Source organism: Panulirus ornatus, chromosome 17, assembly GCF_036320965.1.
Source record: "Panulirus ornatus isolate Po-2019 chromosome 17, ASM3632096v1, whole genome shotgun sequence".
In the NCBI taxonomy this organism is placed as follows: Eukaryota; Metazoa; Arthropoda; class Malacostraca; order Decapoda; family Palinuridae; genus Panulirus; species Panulirus ornatus.
In genome coordinates, this window is record NC_092240.1 from 6,656,161 (window position 1) to 6,674,838 (window position 18,678).

The 18,678-nt window shown below is 36.0% G+C and overlaps 1 protein-coding gene across 2 annotated transcripts; it reads right to left on the reverse strand.

Annotated features, from left to right (window-relative positions):
• Positions 1 to 527: 527 nt before the first annotated feature.
• Positions 528 to 17,765, reverse strand: LOC139754538 (probable RNA-binding protein 18). 2 transcript variants are annotated; one of them, XM_071671856.1, is made up of 6 exons: positions 17,612 to 17,765; positions 15,832 to 15,912; positions 9,745 to 9,842; positions 9,068 to 9,278; positions 7,704 to 7,780; positions 528 to 5,374 (listed from the first exon to the last, which is right to left on the reverse strand). In XM_071671856.1, exons 2-6 carry the CDS (start codon positions 15,892 to 15,894, stop codon positions 5,140 to 5,142), a joined length of 684 nt encoding a protein of 227 aa, XP_071527957.1. In that variant the 5' UTR covers positions 15,895 to 15,912; positions 17,612 to 17,765; the 3' UTR covers positions 528 to 5,139. The 2 variants fall into 2 exon arrangements, with proteins under 2 accessions (XP_071527957.1, XP_071527958.1); XM_071671857.1 differs by lacking the exon at positions 15,832 to 15,912 and having other exon boundaries at positions 17,612 to 17,754.
• Between the last annotated feature and the right edge of the window lie 913 nt (positions 17,766 to 18,678).

Below are 18,678 nucleotides of genomic sequence, written 5' to 3' on the forward strand. Positions count from 1 at the left end.
TCTGCAGTTTCTGCTAAAAATATAAAAATGCATGGTTGCTAATGCATTGCTCCTGTTAGGGATAGGCTATACCCATGCTCCAATATTTCACTATATCAGTTTTTAGTAATGTTACATACATTCATAATACTGCAAATAAATTTTTACTGGTACATGTGGAGGGAGTGAGGGGTTTCCAAAGAGTACATCATGTTAGAACAAATGGAGGAGTGAATAGTATGTTTAAACCTTTAATCATCCGAGTCATGAAGGCAATTGGGCTCTTTTCTATTATCCACATTCACTCCTCCCCTCTGAACCTAGTTACCCCATTTCTTATCCTTTCTTCTTAGTTAACAGTACTCTTAAGCTTTGTATAATAAAGATGAAAAATTATTAAAAGATGAACAAAAGCTGTGCCTTAAATGAAACTTTATTTTCATTGTAATTTCCTGCATTAGCAAGTCAGGGCCAGTAACGGCTGAAGAAATGGCCTCATTCATAAATTCCTTACTTCATACACTGATTGAAAAGTATGAATAAAAAAATTCCCATCTTCAATTTATTATGTACACTTGTTTTACAAAGATTCTAAAAACATCAAAATAAAATCTATACAATACCAAAAATTCTCTTGGGGCGATGATCATAAATTCACAATCATTCCTATTCAGATACGTTTGAAACATTTCCTAAGAGATAACTCCAAGTGTACCTACAGGACCTAAGAATGTACATAGTCTAGTATACTATTTAATATTTCTACTTGTCAACAACACAAATGGCATACTCTTAGAATAACCTATGATACCTTACCCCAGAGATTTTTTGTCCAAAAGGTACAAAATTTTCCCTTCAAAAACTTTTGATTTATCAAATGCATAGTTCTAACTGAATGGTAATCATGAGTAAAACTCATTAGCTGATATAAATAAAATTTTGCCACATAACCATATCAAATATTTAATATTAAAGGCATAGAATACTGTATAATGCAAGGCATTCATATGCTAAACTGAGGATATTAATTTTATCCTAATAGAGAAGTGATGAAAAAAATCAGGTTCTGAATAAATTAAAAGTAATACAGAACTATGTGAAACATGACATACTTAAATATGAATCATTAGGATGAAAATAATAATAATGCATTAGTTTAACTAATAAACATGAAAGATCTATGGATTAATATGTACCGAACCCTAATTGTGTTAAGAATTCAGACTGAAAAGTAAATTATGAGCATGATAATAAAGAATGGGACTATAAGTATGGACACACATTCACAGAAACTGGATATTAGTCAAGTGGAAGTTGCTGGTTGCTGGTAACACAATCAAAAAGTTTTTGAATTAAGTTTGAAATACATCCACATCCTTTTCTTACTTCGCTACCTCTCCCTTTGAAGGAATGTAATATGTCTGAAATTTTCACAATAATATTAAATCTATTGTCCTTAACTCCTAGAAGGCACTAGTAAAAAGTTGTGCCAACAAGTGTTTTATAACTTTAGCCTCCTTTCCTAATTATTTTTCCATAACAACAAATAACTGTTACATACTCAAAATTCTCCACCAGCTCACAGAACTCTATCCAATTTATCTTTTTTAATTTTTTTCCTGCGTTGTTAATCAAGTACCAGCTATGCAATCCTTATTCTTCTCATATATCCCAATTTCTGAATACATATGAAGAAGCAGACCATCTGCTTCACTGTGGTAACAATCATACATCCATAGAACTTTTCAACCAGTTTTTCCAGCCATTGTTAAGAGGGTCCTTTGTTTGACTATGTGATGTGATCAAACCGCAGCAGGTAAATTCTGCATTCACAACCCTATTATAAAAAACAAACTCTCTACAGTAGTACATCACATAATGAACACTTTCAAAATACAGAATTAAAGCTCATACCATCTGAATTAGTCTAACCTTAGGGAAGGTATTTCGAATAAAATCACAACTTTTCTTCATACTACCTCGGCTTTAATTCAAGTCACCTTCACCGTGTTTCCATTTTGACTTCAGCCAGTTATAATTAGCATAAAGTCATGCTAACACTGCCATGTTTACTTTGAAATTCATGCTAACACTGCCATGTTTACTTTGTGAACCAATGACATTCTTTTACTGTTGTATGCCTTAGCCCTTAAATCTTTGCAATAGAAATGCACTTCATTCTCTTAAGTCATCGGCCATCCTACCACTCCATTTCATGTTTTTTTCTAAACTTTTGTCACACTTTTTTAAGACATGAAACTGAGTATATACAGCGTGTGGACCGGCATACATATTGAAAACATATAATTTTAAATCGGGAAGCACTGACTGGCTCAGCATGAACAATCAGGGTACCAAATGTTTAGGATCTAGGCCACATTCATCAAATTATCTCTGTATATGATCTGGAGAGAAGGTTTGAAGATATGAAAATAGGAAATGAATCTAAACAAGGAGGACTGTCAAGAACCATTAAAAAGCTTCAGACAAACTGATGCACTGAACAAGAGGCATGGCAGATTGACTTTTATGTAGACAAATCTATCTATAGTAAAGCAATTTGGAGATAAAAATGTTAAACATAGATAGGAAATGTTTGGTAAGTCATTATTAGAGGCACAATAAGAAAATTCTCAGTGATAATATGTAATGATATAAAACATGCAATGAAATGTTTAAGTGCATGCAGTAAAGCAAACAATGTTTTGTTTCAATCACACCACAGTTAGAATGCACTGTTCAATTCTAGTGTCTAAACTTTATAAATATAATAAAACTAATTCTATCACTCAGAAATAAGACATATGAGGAAAGACAAGAGATCGAAAATCATCTTTAAATACTTGCAAACTCCAAGATCAAACAAAAGTTTTCAAAATACTAAATAATGTCACTAACTGAATTTGTATTAACTCTAAAGAAATAGAGATGAGTATAAAATTAAAGGGTCAAACCTACAATACAAGAATGGCCATGTAAAACACGGCAAGACAAAAACTTAAATGAACTTATGAGAGAATAAGAATGCTAGTTATTTGCACAAAATTTTAATTTTTTCTTTACAGAGTAACAGCAACAGTCTTTCTTCTCCACAGTATCTGGCGGCTGTGATTAGATCTGAACGTGTCTTCCATCCATCATTTCCTACATTACATACCAATTTATTTATGAAAATACATGGTGTTCCTCAATAATGGTGGGTGGGGAGGAGGAGAATGATTCAAAATCCTATCTCCAGCAACACAGAATAGGAAATTAGAATACTATTGCTGTCCTCCAACACCTAAAATCACCATAAACCAACACTACTGCTGTTTTCTGGCCTTTCCATGTATAACACTCCCTAAATATATTGAAGCTTTCCTCTAATACCCTTCCTGGCACTAAATTTTTCTTTCTCCAGTGTTACTATTCATTTATTTCAATGTCCAATGCACCTGCTCAAATAAATTTATAATAAATAAATTTCATCTCTTAAGCTTTGTCCTTTTCTTATAAAAAATGGCTTAAAGCTTTTGTTTCCATAAGGTATGCAAATGAAGAGGCCAACAATATCTCCAAGACAAACTTGCAGAGCAAGTATGAACATAATGAATTTTTAATGTTGGTATGCAGTGTGTGGATTCACAGTGGGTGATTCAGGAAAAGTGATATGTCTAACAGCTACTTATACATCAAAGGAATATGCAATATCAACTGTGAAAATATATTTCATTATACACAATGTATCAACAGTTATCACTGAAGATCAATGTAATGGAACGTCCCCATATCATAACCCACACCCATTTAAAAGTATGAATAATTCTGAATAACAATCACTCTGCAGCACCAATCAGAAATCTATTTCCATGGTAAATATTTACATTAATACTGTAAAGTTTAGTATACATGCTACTTTTTGGTAAAGCATTCTATGGTATATTACACTCTTCTTACACTATAAATACGTTTCTGAAGGTTCTATACTCAAAGTACACTTGAACAGCTTGAGGTAGAGGATACAAATCATAAGCGAATGAGCCATTACACCACTAATTAACAAAGGAAATCTTATCAACACATAAAAATCAGGAATAGCAAACACATTATGTATACTTCACTATCAAAGAAAATTCTGAAATTTCGACATATGAAAAGTATTCACATCAAGTTTGTAAATTTTGGATCACTATGCTAAAGGGCACATTTCATGTTATGATTTTTTTTTTCACTTTGCCATCTCAAAATCGCATTTCCGAGAGATGACTAAAGTTGTTTGTTCAGATCTTTCACTTCTGTTACCATGGAATAGTTTCTTGAACAATTAGGTGCCAGCTACAGCCTTGTGAAGGGTATTGGTAATGCAGAACTAATAACAAATGTTCTGTGAGACCTTTTACAAATATGAAGGTTCCCAAATCTCAGAAACAATCAATCATGTATGCTCACCTTTCCCATCCAAAGCCAAGTGAACAACTCATAGGTGTATCTCAAGATCTGTCAAGTTTATTTGTTGTTTATCCCTAATAAAAGTTTCTTATGTTTCTCCTACACTTTTCTGAATTTCTCATCACAATAAAATTAATCAAGACTGCTATTTTCATATGATAATTAACAACTGAGTGCTTCATGCTGTATCACCAAATATCAATATCTGGTTTAGCAGAGACTGTTTAGCTATAACATTAATACCTTCCCCCATAAAATTATCAATGCTAACTTTCTTTAGGAAAAGAGGAAGCTTAATAAGTTCAAATCTTGAGACAAATAGTTTTCCAATCAGCAGTTCAGTCTGATTAAAAGAGCATCACTAAGGACTCATATTCTTTTAAATGTGTTACCAAAAAATAAGTTCATTAGAAATCTAGACTTGAGCTATTCTTAAGAAAATGTCACTGATGGTCAGCAGTACACTGAGTTACTAATTTACAACAGAAATGGAATTACATATGTATGAGTAAAAACTTGTCTTTACATAAATATATTCAACAGGAAATCAGTTCATCAGATCTATATAACTTTCTTGTAATAACAAAATACTAGCTACATTCAGCAAGTCTCTTATTTTCTATTGGGAAATGACAAAACTAAGGCTACAGATGTAAGGAACTGCTTTGAAAAAATCTAACCTAAGTCATATCTATAATTCCAGACTTTAATTATGCATCTCTGAATTCATCAATGTTTTTTAGAAGTTCTTGAACTGTGATAAGGATGACTAGAAGATTGATGTGATCTAGAAGATGTTCCCTGGCCTTGAAGTTTGGTTCCTGACTTCCTTTCAATAAATGCATACGTGACTGAGGTGGGTCGTGAAGCATTGGCCCCAATATCAGGAGTCAGGTTCACTTTAAGCTTATCTTCTTCGAGGAGTTTTAGTTTTGCCTCTAAAGCGGCAATTTTACTTTTTTGGCTGAAATATACAAAGATACATAGTAAAAGAACAAAGAAGGGTGTATCTGGGGAAGTCTGAAAAAAGAAGAGCAAAGCAAAGCAAAACCGTAAGGACAATAGATATGAGGATTAAACTGACAACCACCTGAGGGAGTTCCCAAAGGAAACTGCCATCAGAGAAATAAATGGATAGATAGATAGGTAGAACTGACAGGAAATAAATTACAAGCAAACATTTTTTTTTTATCTTGCAAGTAGGGTTGGCTTGTCTGCGTTCAGTGAAATGAGCGATGAGCCCCCTGTACACATATACAACAAATGTCACTCTTACCTTGCATGTGTAACTTAAATAATCTCTCACTCTTCAGAGACAAACCATAAATAAATAAACAATCTAATTAAAACATATTAGGTGTCAATATCCAAAGAACTAATAAATGCTACTGAACTTGCACTGAAAGTACTGTAGGATAAAAATGATTCAGTGTAGTGTGCACGAAGCTTGCATGCTGGAGTGGTTGTCCAATATTTGATCTATGAATGGGACATCTTTGTTTTCCTAAAACCACCCAAGTCATGCATAATAATAAGCCTTGATATGTTACACCTTACTGATGGATTTAGGATACTGGACTGAAGATAGAGTGAAAATGTGAGGGGAAAATACTTAGTTAAAAGAATCTACAAATAGGAAAGAATGTATGAATGAAAATCTTTGAATAGAATATGGCCATTTGGAAGTATACAAGAAGAGGTACTGTAAACCATACAAGTGCAATAATCTATTTATTTATGGCTAAAGATATTTCATGTAAGGATACCTTAGAGTTTTTCATCATGAGTAGGATTTGTTTCATGTATAAAGGTGGAAGTGTGAATTGATTAAATGTATATACTGGCAAGAAGTATTACAAAAAATCCTGCTCATTATTATGTCAAGCAGCTTTGCACCATCCAACAGTATGCAAGTTAAAAAAAATCTTTGGATTTGGCCAGTAAGTCAAGAGCATCACACATAATGTACAAGAAATGAAATCTATGGACAAAAATTGTCAATGTTCATCAGAAACTGATCAACATCAGTTAAGACATCCTTTAGATGGTGTACCTGCTACTGCAACTGAATGCCAGTCAAAAAATGCTGAAGTATGAATACCTCTATTCCAACTTCTATTCTTACCTCAAGCAGAGGATGACCCATTTCATTTAAGGGAGAGAGATTGCAAGGTCAATGACAAGATAAAATTCATTACAACCTACAAAAAACTCAAGCCTAATGCAGATATGCTAGTAAACTACTGATTTCAGCCTGCTTAATATTCTGCACAAACACAAAATCTGATAGGAAAAATTTAGTTGGCACATCAGGTAATGGTAGCTGTGGGGAACATTTGATAGAAGCCTCTGAAAACACTGTGCTAGAGTTGCCTTCTGCCTGTGGCTGGCTAAGGGTGTGGCAATAAAGGCTAAGAATTAGGACTGGCATTCACCAGATATGGAGACTCTTTTGCCTTGGCCACCCCCTGGAGGGAGTTTCCAAAGGGAACAGGCATCAGAGTAATAGGCAGACAGATAGATAAACAGAACTGTAACAGCAGCCTGCTTCATCAGAACAATGTATCAAATGAACCAGAGAAATAACATCCAAAATCAAGCTCCATCCTGTAAAAATCAGAAGCATCAAGCATTTTCTTCCCATAACAGCTTGAACTAATGACATATCCCATGGTAAGCAAAGTGAGCTGTACCAATTACTGCCATCTATTGGCAGGTTTAAGGAAAAAATAACTTACACATTTTTGAGTTAGTTTCTGGAAGTGGTTTTGGGGAAATCATACATCATTTCTGGGCTTACAGTACAATTTGTGGTCCAAAGGGACACCTAAAATCAGAAGCTTCAGCAACATCAGCTCTCCTGTCAGGCTCATTAAACTGAAGCAAAGTGTGAAGACAGTGCAATACCTAAACATTACAGACACAATGACAAAACAGACCTAAAGTTATCAATAATAAAAGGGAACAGGAGATATGATTATTTCTATGTTCACGGAGGGTTCAAACATGTAACAGGAACAATGTTTCAATACAGAAAAAACAGTGGTGCTAGAGAATAAAACACACTAAAATGAAAAAGAAGACTTCTTAAACATCAGAATTATGGACAGCAGTAACTACTTAGATAATGAAGTAAAACTGCATGGTCAATACACATACAAAAAAGAGTAACTTCTTTCCCGCAAATACAGGGTAAATAAGCTTCTAAAGTAACTTTTTCCCCACAATATAAGGTATAAACCCTCCCACTAATAATAAAAAAACTAGAAAAGCACAGTTCTCATCAAACTTACCTTACTTTACTAGTTTCTCCCTTACCGCCACTAAGAATAGGAGGGGCTGGTTTTTCTTTATTCCTTTCATAGACACTCTGAAAGCAAAGACCACATCTTTCATCTGCATTCTAGAAGACAACTATAATATATTACATTCTCATAAAATCATGAAGAATAATGCAGATTTAGGAAGGGAAGTGCTTGTGCTTGTGTATACCTGATTTTGTCACACAGGCACATAGTGAACAAGGCTACAGAAAAAAGAAAATGAATGCAACACTTATGGATTTGGAAAGAAGCATACATTACATCTAACTCTATATGAATTACATGGAACATGTCTGAATGCTGAATGAGCTTCTATGATGAAAGTAAGACATATATGAAAATAAAGGGTTTTATGAAAGTATGTTCTAAATTAAATGTGAGAGTGTGCTAAGGTTGTGTATCATCACCATGGTTGTTTAACATTTCAATGGACGAGGCAAACCCTGTCTGCTAGCAGTAATGCTGCTAGTGTAAAGTCTCCTTTAGTAAGGCTGTATCATCAGAGTAGTACAATCATGTTGAAAAATTCCAAAGAAATCAATACTTTCCCTGCTACAGACTGCAGTGCAGCCTTGAAGCTGCAAAAGTCCCTGGAAAAGGGGTTCTGGGATTATAGAGGGGGGAACAGCAATAAGGAAGAAGCTCAGCACAGAACCACAAAATAATTCTAGAGGTAAAAGGATCGTGGATTTCTCTGCAAAGGCTCAGTCACCTGTTCCTGGCACTATTTCCTTACGATTAGAAAAAGAAGAAAAAACTGAATCATTAACATATGGAGAGCAAATGGATATAAGAAGAATTTCAGTTCCAGTGGTGTATAACTGTGGTGCTTTTAAAAAGATCCTGGCAATGTCGATTAAAATGTACAAATGATAGTGTTATTTACGATGAAATATAAATGAGCTGAACAATGACGCTGAAGTAATTGGTAAGAACATTAGGTAGGAGCCTCTGGAAACACCTCGTTAGAGTTGCCCTCTGCTAAAGGCTTGTTAGGGGTGAGGCACTAAAAGGCTGAGAAGCGGTACTAGAGTACAACTGTTAAGGAGACACTTTTGCCATGCCCACCCCTCAAGGGAGTTCCTGAAGGGAATGAGCATCAGAGATATAGACAAATAGTTGAACAATGATATTCATGAAATCATTTACAATTAGTTTCTTCTCACAGTCAAAGCAAGTGCTAAACAGATTATAGTGGTACTATTTGTACATAGCTGGCAGTTTCACTGACTAATGATCTAATATTCCTTAAGAAAATAATGAGATCCACTTTGAAAGCTCCTTTGTACTGCAGCCAATGAAATATTACTGGATTTATGACATATGTATTTTACCTCATCCTGGGCATGGGCCCATTTAACTGCCATCCTCCGACCCAAGATTATCTTCCCATCAAGTACTTTCATAGCTGTCTGGGCAGACTGGGAGGATCTGAATGTCACGAAGGCATATCCACGTGGTTGGCCAGCCTGAGGGCCCGATCGATGATAGAGAAAGTCGAATTCCACCAGCGGGCCAAAGTTTTCCACCATTTTAAGGAGTTGATACCAATAGGGGAGAGAAAGCACCTTGATTAGATATGCACAACTGTCATTCTCACTACGTCTTTAATGTTTTCAAATACTACTGTCTACATATCATTCACACCATGTCTTAGCATCTTCAGGTTTTACTGTCTGTCTTTTAAAGAAAGCTGTTGAAATCTGAAGCTCCTGGTGTACAGAAAGTATCCATCAAAGAGAACTCTTGAAGGTTAATTTGATCCTCTTTCAAGGCATGGACTGAAAACAGAGCCAGTTATTTTCTCATCTTACACCCCAAGACTAAGTAAATTCCTCTTAAAAATGGGAATGCCATTCCTTTTGGATCATGTTAAATGATGACCTAGCTACTTTGAACAATCAATCTCACCTACATACTATCAGAAAATATGTGAAGTCTTGTGATAAATAATGTGCAAGATAATGAATACAGTACCATAATAATCACCAAAGAAATTGGCAGGAATACTTACTCTCTTAGCCGAGAATCAAGATTGCCAACCCATAATCTTCGATCATCTGTTCTTGCTGAATCCTTAGGAGGAAGTGGGACAGGTACAGTGACCTCCTGAATTGGGGAAATATCATGAATTCTGATTATGATAGAGATTTTTTTAAGCCTAAACTGAGCAATGACAAGACATGCTATCTATGGCAAAAATAAATATTTACAGATAGCTCCTGGATGTGGAGCTCCCCCCATAAGCCAAAACAGGTATTAATGTAAATAATCATATATAGTCTTTTAGAGGGCAGCAACATGTTTCTGTAATGCATATGGTACAGCTAGAAGATGCAAAAACAGAAGCAAAACTAGATTTTTCTATAAACTAAGGTTACCATCATATGAAGCAGAAGTGGCTGTTGTATGCTGTAGTACTTATCATCTCATCTCCGAAAGGTAAAGATCCTGGGTTCATTGACAGGTGGTAAATTTTTCTGTTTCATCTTGTTACATTATACTATTTCAGGAATGGGTGTTTATAGTTAAACTGCTTTTGAATATAAATAAAAGCAGCTACAGAAGTGTATGTGAAAATGACTTTAGCATCCTTGCCTTTGCATGGCTACATTGCCAACACACAGCAAATCAAGTAACCTCATTCAAGATAAAGGCGAGTCTTATGTAGTGTACCGGTATATAATATGATCTAATGCAGAACAACCTATACTCAAAATCCTACTCTTTGACCTTTAGACACAACCAGATTGTTAACTGGTGATGAGCAGTCAGTGCCTTTACTTCAAATTTTCCACTGCTACTAATGATTAGAATTTGACTAAAATTACTACATGCAAAGTATTTCTTCAGTCCACAGCACATCCTCAGATCTACTTAGAAAAGGTAAAATTAGATGTTAGTGAAAAAAAGCAATCAACAGAATACTTTGTAAATTAGGTGTACAGTAATTCTGTGTACTACCTCCTATCATAATCTACAAATTATATGAAACTTTTGTACTGTAAGGAAGTTTTAAGGCAAAGAAAACCCTGTATACATCAACACAACATGAAAATCATGGAAAGAAGCTACACACACACAGATATATTTTTTCATACATGCTCTTCATTTCCTGAATGAGCGAGGTAGCATCAAGAACAGATAACAGAGTATTAGAAGGAAAATTCCTCACTTGGCTCCTTGCCCCATTCCTTCTTTTGGCAAATAATACATAAAGTGAGGATTTCCAGCTACCTGCTCCTGCCCCTCCTAGTTGCCTTCTATGACATGCAGGGAATACATGGACAGTATTCTTTTTCCCCTATCCCCATGGGATATATATCTTTTCTATTTATTTTTTTTATCATACTTTGACGCTGTCTCCTGCATAAGCGAGGTAGCGCAAGGAAACAGAAGAAAGAATGGCCCAACCCACCCACATACACATGTATATACATACACGTCCACACACACACATGTACATCCCTATACATTTCAACATATATATATATATATATACATACACAGACATATACATATATACACATGGACATAATTTACACTTGCTGCCTTTATTCATTCCCGTCGCCAACCCGCCACACATGAAATGACAACGCCCTCCCCCCCGAACGCCCGCGTGGTAGCATGCAGTGCAGTGAAACCACAGCTCCCTTTCTACATCCAGGCTCCACAAAACTTTCCATGGTTTACCCAACACTTCACATGCCCTGGTTCAATCCATTGAGCAGAAGAGGGTGTATTGAAATGGTTTGGTCACATGGAGAGAATGAGTGAAGAAAGACTGACAAAGAGGATATATGTGTCAGAGGTGGAGGGAACGAGGAGAAGTGGGAGAGCAAATTGGAGGTGGAACGATGGAGTGAAAAAGATTTTGAGCGATCGGGGCCTAAACATGAAGGAGGGTGAAAGGCATGGATTGAACCAGGGCATGTGAAGCGTCTGAGGTAAACAATGGAAAGTTTTGTATGACCTGGACGTGGAGAGGGAGCTGTGGTTTCGGTGCATTATACATGACAGCTAGAGACTGAGTGTGAACGAATGTGGCTTTTGTTGTCTTTTACTAGTGCTAACTTGCGCACGTGCAGGGGGAGGGGGCTGTCATTTCATGTGTGGCGACAGGAATGAATAAAGGCAGCAAGTATGAATTATGTACATGTGTATATATGTATATGTCTATGCATTCATATATATGTATACACTGAAATGTAAAGGTATGTATATATAAGTGTGTGGACGTGTATGTATATACATGTGTATGTGGGTGGGTTGGGCCATTCTTTCGTCTGTTTCCTTGCGTTACCTCGCTAATGCGGGAGACAGCGACAAAGTATAATAAATATAAATATTTTCTTTTTTCTTTCATACTATTCGCCATCTCCCGTCAAGCGAGGTAGTGTCAAGAACAGAGTACTGGACCTTTAAAGGAATATCCTCACCTGGCCCCCTTCTCTGTTCCTTCTTTTGGAAAATCGAGAGGGGAGGATTTCCAGCCCCCCACTCCCTTCCCCTTTAGTTGCCTTCTACGACACACAGGGAATACATGGGACGTATTCTTTCTCCCCTATCCCCAGGGATAAAATATATGTATATGTATATGTATATATATATATATATATATATATATATATATATATATATATATATATATATATATATTTTTTTTTTTTTCTTTTCTTTTAAACTATTCGCCATTTCCCGCGTTAGCGAGGTAGCATTAAGAACAGAGGACTGGGCCTTTTTTGGAATATCCTCACCTGGCCCCCTCTGTTCCTTCTTTTGGAAAAAAAAAAAAAAAATGAGAGGGGAGGATTTCCAGCCCCCCGCTCCCTCCCCTTTTAGTCGCCTTCTACGACACGCAGGGAATACGTGGGAAGTATTCTTAATCCCCTATCCCCAGGGATAATATATATATATATATATATATATATATATATATATATATATATATATATATATATATATATATATATATATATACATTTTTTTTTTTACTATTCGCCATTTCTCGGGATAGCAAGGTAGCGTTAAGAACAGAGGACTGGGCCTTTGAGGGAATGTCCTCACCTGGCCCCCCTCTCTGTTCCTTCTTTTGAAAAAAAAAAAAAAAAAAAACGAGAGGGGGAGGATTTCCAGCCCCCCCGCTCCCTTCCCTTTTATTCGCCTTCTACAACACTCAGGGAATACGTGGGAAGTATTCTTTCTCCCCTATCCCCAGGATATATATAAATATATATATATATTTTTTTCTTTTTTTTTTTACCTCGTCGCTGTCTCCCGCGTTTGCGAGGTAGCGCAAGGAAACAGACGAAAGAAATGGCCCAACCCCCCCCATACACATGTACATACACACGTCCACACACGCAAATATACATACCTACACAGCTTTCCATGGTTTACCCCGGACGCTTCACATGCCTTGATTCAATCCACTGACAGCACGTCAACCCCTGTATACCACATCGCTCCAATTCACTCTATTCCTTGCCCTCCTTTCACCCTCCTGCATGTTCAGGCCCCGATCACACAAAATCCTTTTCACTCCATCTTTCCACCTCCAATTTGGTCTCCCACTTCTCCTCATTCCCTCCACCTCCGACACATATATCCTCTTGGTCAATCTTTCCTCACTCATTCTCTCCATGTGCCCAAACCATTTCAAAACACCCTCTTCTGCTCTCTCAACCACGCTCTTTTTATTTCCACACATCTCTCTTACCCTTACGTTACTTACTCGATCAAACCACCTCACACCACACATTGTCCTCAAACATCTCATTTCCAGCACATCCACCCTCCTGCGCACAACTCTATCCATAGCCCACGCCTCGCAACCATACAACATTGTTGGAACCACTATTCCTTCAAACATACCCATTTTTGCTTTCCGAGATAATGTTCTCGACTTCCACACATTCTTCAAGGCTCCCAGGATTTTCGCCCCCTCCCCCACCCTATGATCTACTTCCGCTTCCACGGTTCCATCTGCTGCCAGATCCATATATATATATATATATATATATATATATATATATATATATATATATATATATATATATGGGGATAGGGGAGAAAGAATACTTCCCACGTATTCCCTGCGTGTCGTAGAAGGCGACTAAAAGGGGAGGGAGCAGGTGGCTGGAAATCCTCCCCTTTCTTGTTTTTTTTAATTTTCCAAAAGAAGGAACAGAGAAGGGGGTCAGGTGAGGACATTCCCTCTAAGGCCCAGTTCTCTGTTCTTAATGCTACCTCGCTAACGCGGGAAATGGCAAATAGTATGAAAAAAAAAAAAAATAAATAAATATATATATATATATATATATATATATATATATATATATATATAAATCCCTGGGGATAGGGGATTAAGAATACTTCCCATGTATTCCCTGCGTGTCGTAGAAGGCGACTAAAAGGGGAGGGAGCGGGGGGCTGGAAATCCTCCCCTCTCGTTTTTTTTTTTAATTTTCCAAAAGAAGGAACAGAGGGGGGCCAGGTGAGGATATTCCAAAAAAGGCCCAGTCCTCTGTTCTTAACGCTACCTCGCTAACGCGGGAAATGGCGAATAGTTTAAAAAAAAAAAAAATATATATATATATATATATATATATATATATATATATATATATATATATATAATATATATATAATTGTACTACAATATTTCGCAGTAGTGCACATGATCTAGTATTTGATAAGTTCCCAAGAGCATTTTCATGTAATGATGACATTGTCAGGGGAGATAAAATAATGAGATATAAGACTTAGAACAGTCAGTTGATATAAAAGGAGATTTAGCTAAGACGCCACAGGTAAACAAGTGTTACCGAATGATGTTTAGCTTTGACACCATGCCTATGTTTAGCTTTGACACCATGCCTGTCATAAAATTTGTACAGACCTTCACTAATATTCATGCAACAATTTTTCATGTACATAATAATAGTAGATTCAATGATATTTCTTGTGGTAAAGGAGTTACATTTTATAACTGAATTAGCATTACTCCAGTCAATAAAATGGTCATAATCTGCAAGTGTAGATGATGTTCTTTGTGTTTGGCCAAAAAACAAAAAATCTACAAACATTTCTCCCTTTTAGCAGACAACTGGATTCCATCAAATGAATATATCAGGGTACATACAGTACCTGACATAAGGTGTAATAGTAAACGAGTAAGATTATGGTATATTTTGACTTAACACTGCAAGTCAAAGTAAATAACAGCTGTAAAAGAAGTTCACTGAGGTTTTTATATATTCTTGTTGATTTTTCTTTACCCCTTAAAGCCTCTTCACAAATGACTTATCATACAATACATAAAACGATCCAAATCATGTTTGTCTTAATGCATTTACCACACAGTACATAAACATTCATAAACAAAATGAATGGTATTCCAAAATTGGTTTCAGGGTCCTTCAAATCAAGAAATGATAAAATACAGTTTCCTTCACAGTGTAATTAGTTTTGGTAAATGACTAATGAAGATCTGGATTCAAATATGGTCCACTGTAGTTACAGAAATAACTATGGGAAATCTATCTAATCTTTGATTTCTTTTTAAACCAATAGAGGGAGGTTATGAAGGAGTGGAAAACTGTGGGGTAAAATATAATTTGTTTACTAAAACAAATAATAAAAATGTATGTACTTAAAAACATATATTATGTATGATTATGTCAAATGAGTGATGGTACAGTATGCAACTCCTTACCATCAAATGATAATTTTAATCACGTATGTTTTGGTTCCTCCATGTTTACGTCCCAAAATTAAAGGGTGCTGAGAGAACAATGCAATGTGTAATATAGCAAATAATTCTTAAGTTGTTTACGTTTACTTGCAAGAATACGATATCAAATTCTCCTTAAATATTTTGCAAAATATTTCTAAAAAAATATTTTGTACATTACGTTTACCCCATATCATGTCTTTATATCCCATCTTCTTTTTCATAAACAACGCTATACATTCTAGACGCTAGCATATGATTTGTTATAAAAGCATTAAGGCTCCCTTAATATTTGTAAAAAGAATGGAAATGCATTTCTCAGAATATTAATTTATCTGGGTGAGGAACACGGCATAACGATACCTGTAGGACTTTGGTCTCCTTGTCCGATTTGAGCGTGTGTCTCATTGGCATCAGTTGTGACATCTTCTTGAATTAACGTATCTGAGACAAAGAAAAACTTGTCAAATTCCTTTGGGGTTGCAATTTGATACTGCTAACCACCATGTGTCTGAAGTGTAAGTGTAAATTAGAAATCATTCACAACACATTAATTTCTTGGCGTGATAAAGCATGAAGAAACAAAATGACCCAGATAAATAATGAAGCACGCCATTTTTATCGGAATGATCAGGAGGCATCCTTCTTTGTAAAGATTATTTGCCTACATAAACAATTGTTCTCATGTTACATTTGTTCTTCACACCACAATTTCTTTTTCATTTGGTACATGATTTAAGAATCTAGAAAAGTAGAGATTGATATAGCTTCTGACGCATGATACTGGTATGTTATTGTAACTCTAAGAAGGATAAGATTGAAGGTGATACAATGAATGAAATTTACGATGGAAAGTTTGGCAACTGGTACATTAGTTTAATGCTATTAATCTAGCTTATGTTACTGCTAGGTTGGGTTAGGTTAGGTCAGGTTAGGCTAGGTTAAGTTTGGTTGGTTGGGTTGTTAGTTTTACGTTACATGATTACATTACTTAGGTCTAGTCAACTCCTTAATTAGGTCACATAACATTACATACTCCTATATTATGTGAGATACTTATTTAAGCAAATTACATATTTTTACCCCACTACTTTCAACTGCATCAAAGCTCTGCCCATTCTGAGGGTACGTCAATGTTTTTGCAAGTTTTCATCTCTGCACATACCAACAAATATTTTAATATCTCCTTATAATAATTTTGTGTAATTTCAGCTAGAAATAATGATGCAAGATTTAACTGAAATCTACCCTAAAATTTACCATATAAATGACATCTACAATCAATTATATCAGTCAACCTGACCTAAACCTCATCTAGGGGGGACCACAAGTTAGAAAAGGAAACACTCCATTGGAGATTAGTATAAATTTTCATTCAAATCATAAAAAAATTCAAAGCATATCTATGTCACTTTCCAGAGTCAAAAAAGAGATATATCCTCGTACGGCCAAGTCAGAAAAAAAAAAATGTCAAACTTTTATCATATTGCATCATCTGATCAGTTTATCATTTTCAAGTAAACCTGTATAAAATTTGTATAATTCATCACTATCACCTTATTCTTTTAATCAATCTCACCCCATATTTCTCTTGTCTGGTTTGACAGAACTATTTCTCAAGTTCCCCTGATTGGACTGTGTTGAATCACCCTTTTTGATATAATTCTAAACAAAGTCCAGACTGTTGATGAGGTTTGGCACCTAATCCTGATTTCATTCTCCAATAAGATGAAACCTCCCGTTATATAATCCCTGAGTTACATAACTTGTAACAACCTAGACACAAAATACAAATGACAAAATAAAACAATAAATCTATTGAAACGAGTTCCCTAAAGCACTCTGAAATACCAAACCACTTAAGCCCTCCTACGTACAATAAAGGGCCTGCACAGCAAACATTGAGAAATGAGCCTAAATTCCTGTAAATATATTTTGCGATACATACACATAAATCTGCAACCAATATACGTGATATGGATAATACTGTACAGATACTTGGCTCTATGGCCACCCTTATATCATGATAATTTGTGGCTACGAGTACAGTTGGACTGATAATTCTTGCACCCAGAGTATCCAGCCATCTTAAACCACAAACTGTATATCATGTGAACAACTACGAGAACTTGGTGTTCCTTACGTCCGTCATCCTTTGAGCTTCCAGTGAAGATCAATAGTCACCTACGAGGCAGCTGCTTCCCCCAGTGTTGCCAGGCCAGTGTGCCGTCAGCTGTTCCTGCAGTGTTACCAAATCGATTGTGCCGTCCGATGCCCCAACAGTGTTGCCAGACTAGTGCAGAGTCACTGTTCCTGCAGTGATACCATATTTGTGTGCTTTCACTGTTCCAACATTGTTGCCAGACCGTATTCTATAACATCTCCAGTAGTGTTGCCAGGTCAGTATGTCGTCACTGTTCCCACATTACTGGTAGACCATTGTGCCGTCACTGCTGCAGTAGCCTTGCACCGCTAGCTGTTTCATCATTGGTGCCATATCAGTATGCAGTCACTGTTCCTCCAGTGTTGCCAGACCAGTCTGCCATCTGCCGCTCCAACATACTGGGAAACCAGACGAAAAATCAACTTTAGCTTTATCGCTTTCGAGGAAATACCAGATTCGAGATGATCACAAATACTTTTTTATGTATTCTATACGCAGAAAATATGCCAAAGCTTAATGGCCATCATTACGAAATATTGTGTACAGTAGACGCTATAACTTTAGGAAACTTTCTTGCCAGGAAGGATTCTCGACGGAATATCCATTTCATCTGTTAACGAAAATATTCTTTTTATCATTGTATATTTTCTAGATTAAACGAAAATTTCTTCATAATTGGAGGGATAAATATAACCCGTTGTATTTCAGGAAGCTTTGTCCAGTTCCCTAAACTTCATCTGAAGAAGCAGACTTACTTAACAAAATTAGAGGAAACCATTTCCGGATTCTCTTTTCAAATCCGGATGCTTGGTACCTCTACTAGCAGAAGTCCATTAATGTACATAATTTTCACACTTTATTGATTATCGTATTGTTTGAAATTCTTGTTTTGCGTATGCGAAATATATCTGACCTCTCTTATCAAAATTGTATTGAAGGAAATCATTAAATCATGATTGACTCACAAGTTAGTCCACTTTAGGCTCGTTTCCTACGTAAACAAACAGTTGTTGTAGTGTGGGAGACGAAAAGACTCAAGGTTGTCG

Coding starts and splice junctions, on each gene's coding strand:
- LOC139754538 (XM_071671856.1), bottom strand. CDS start 15,894: ATGTCACAACTGATGCCAATGAGACACACGCTCAAATCGGACAAGGAG. Junction 9,843..15,831: donor AGGAGACCAAAGTCCTACAG/GTATCGTTATGC, acceptor TCCCCAATTCAG/GAGGTCACTGTACCTGTCCC. Junction 5,375..7,703: donor GGAGAAACTAGTAAAGTAAG/GTAAGTTTGATG, acceptor TGTATATTTCAG/CCAAAAAAGTAAAATTGCCG.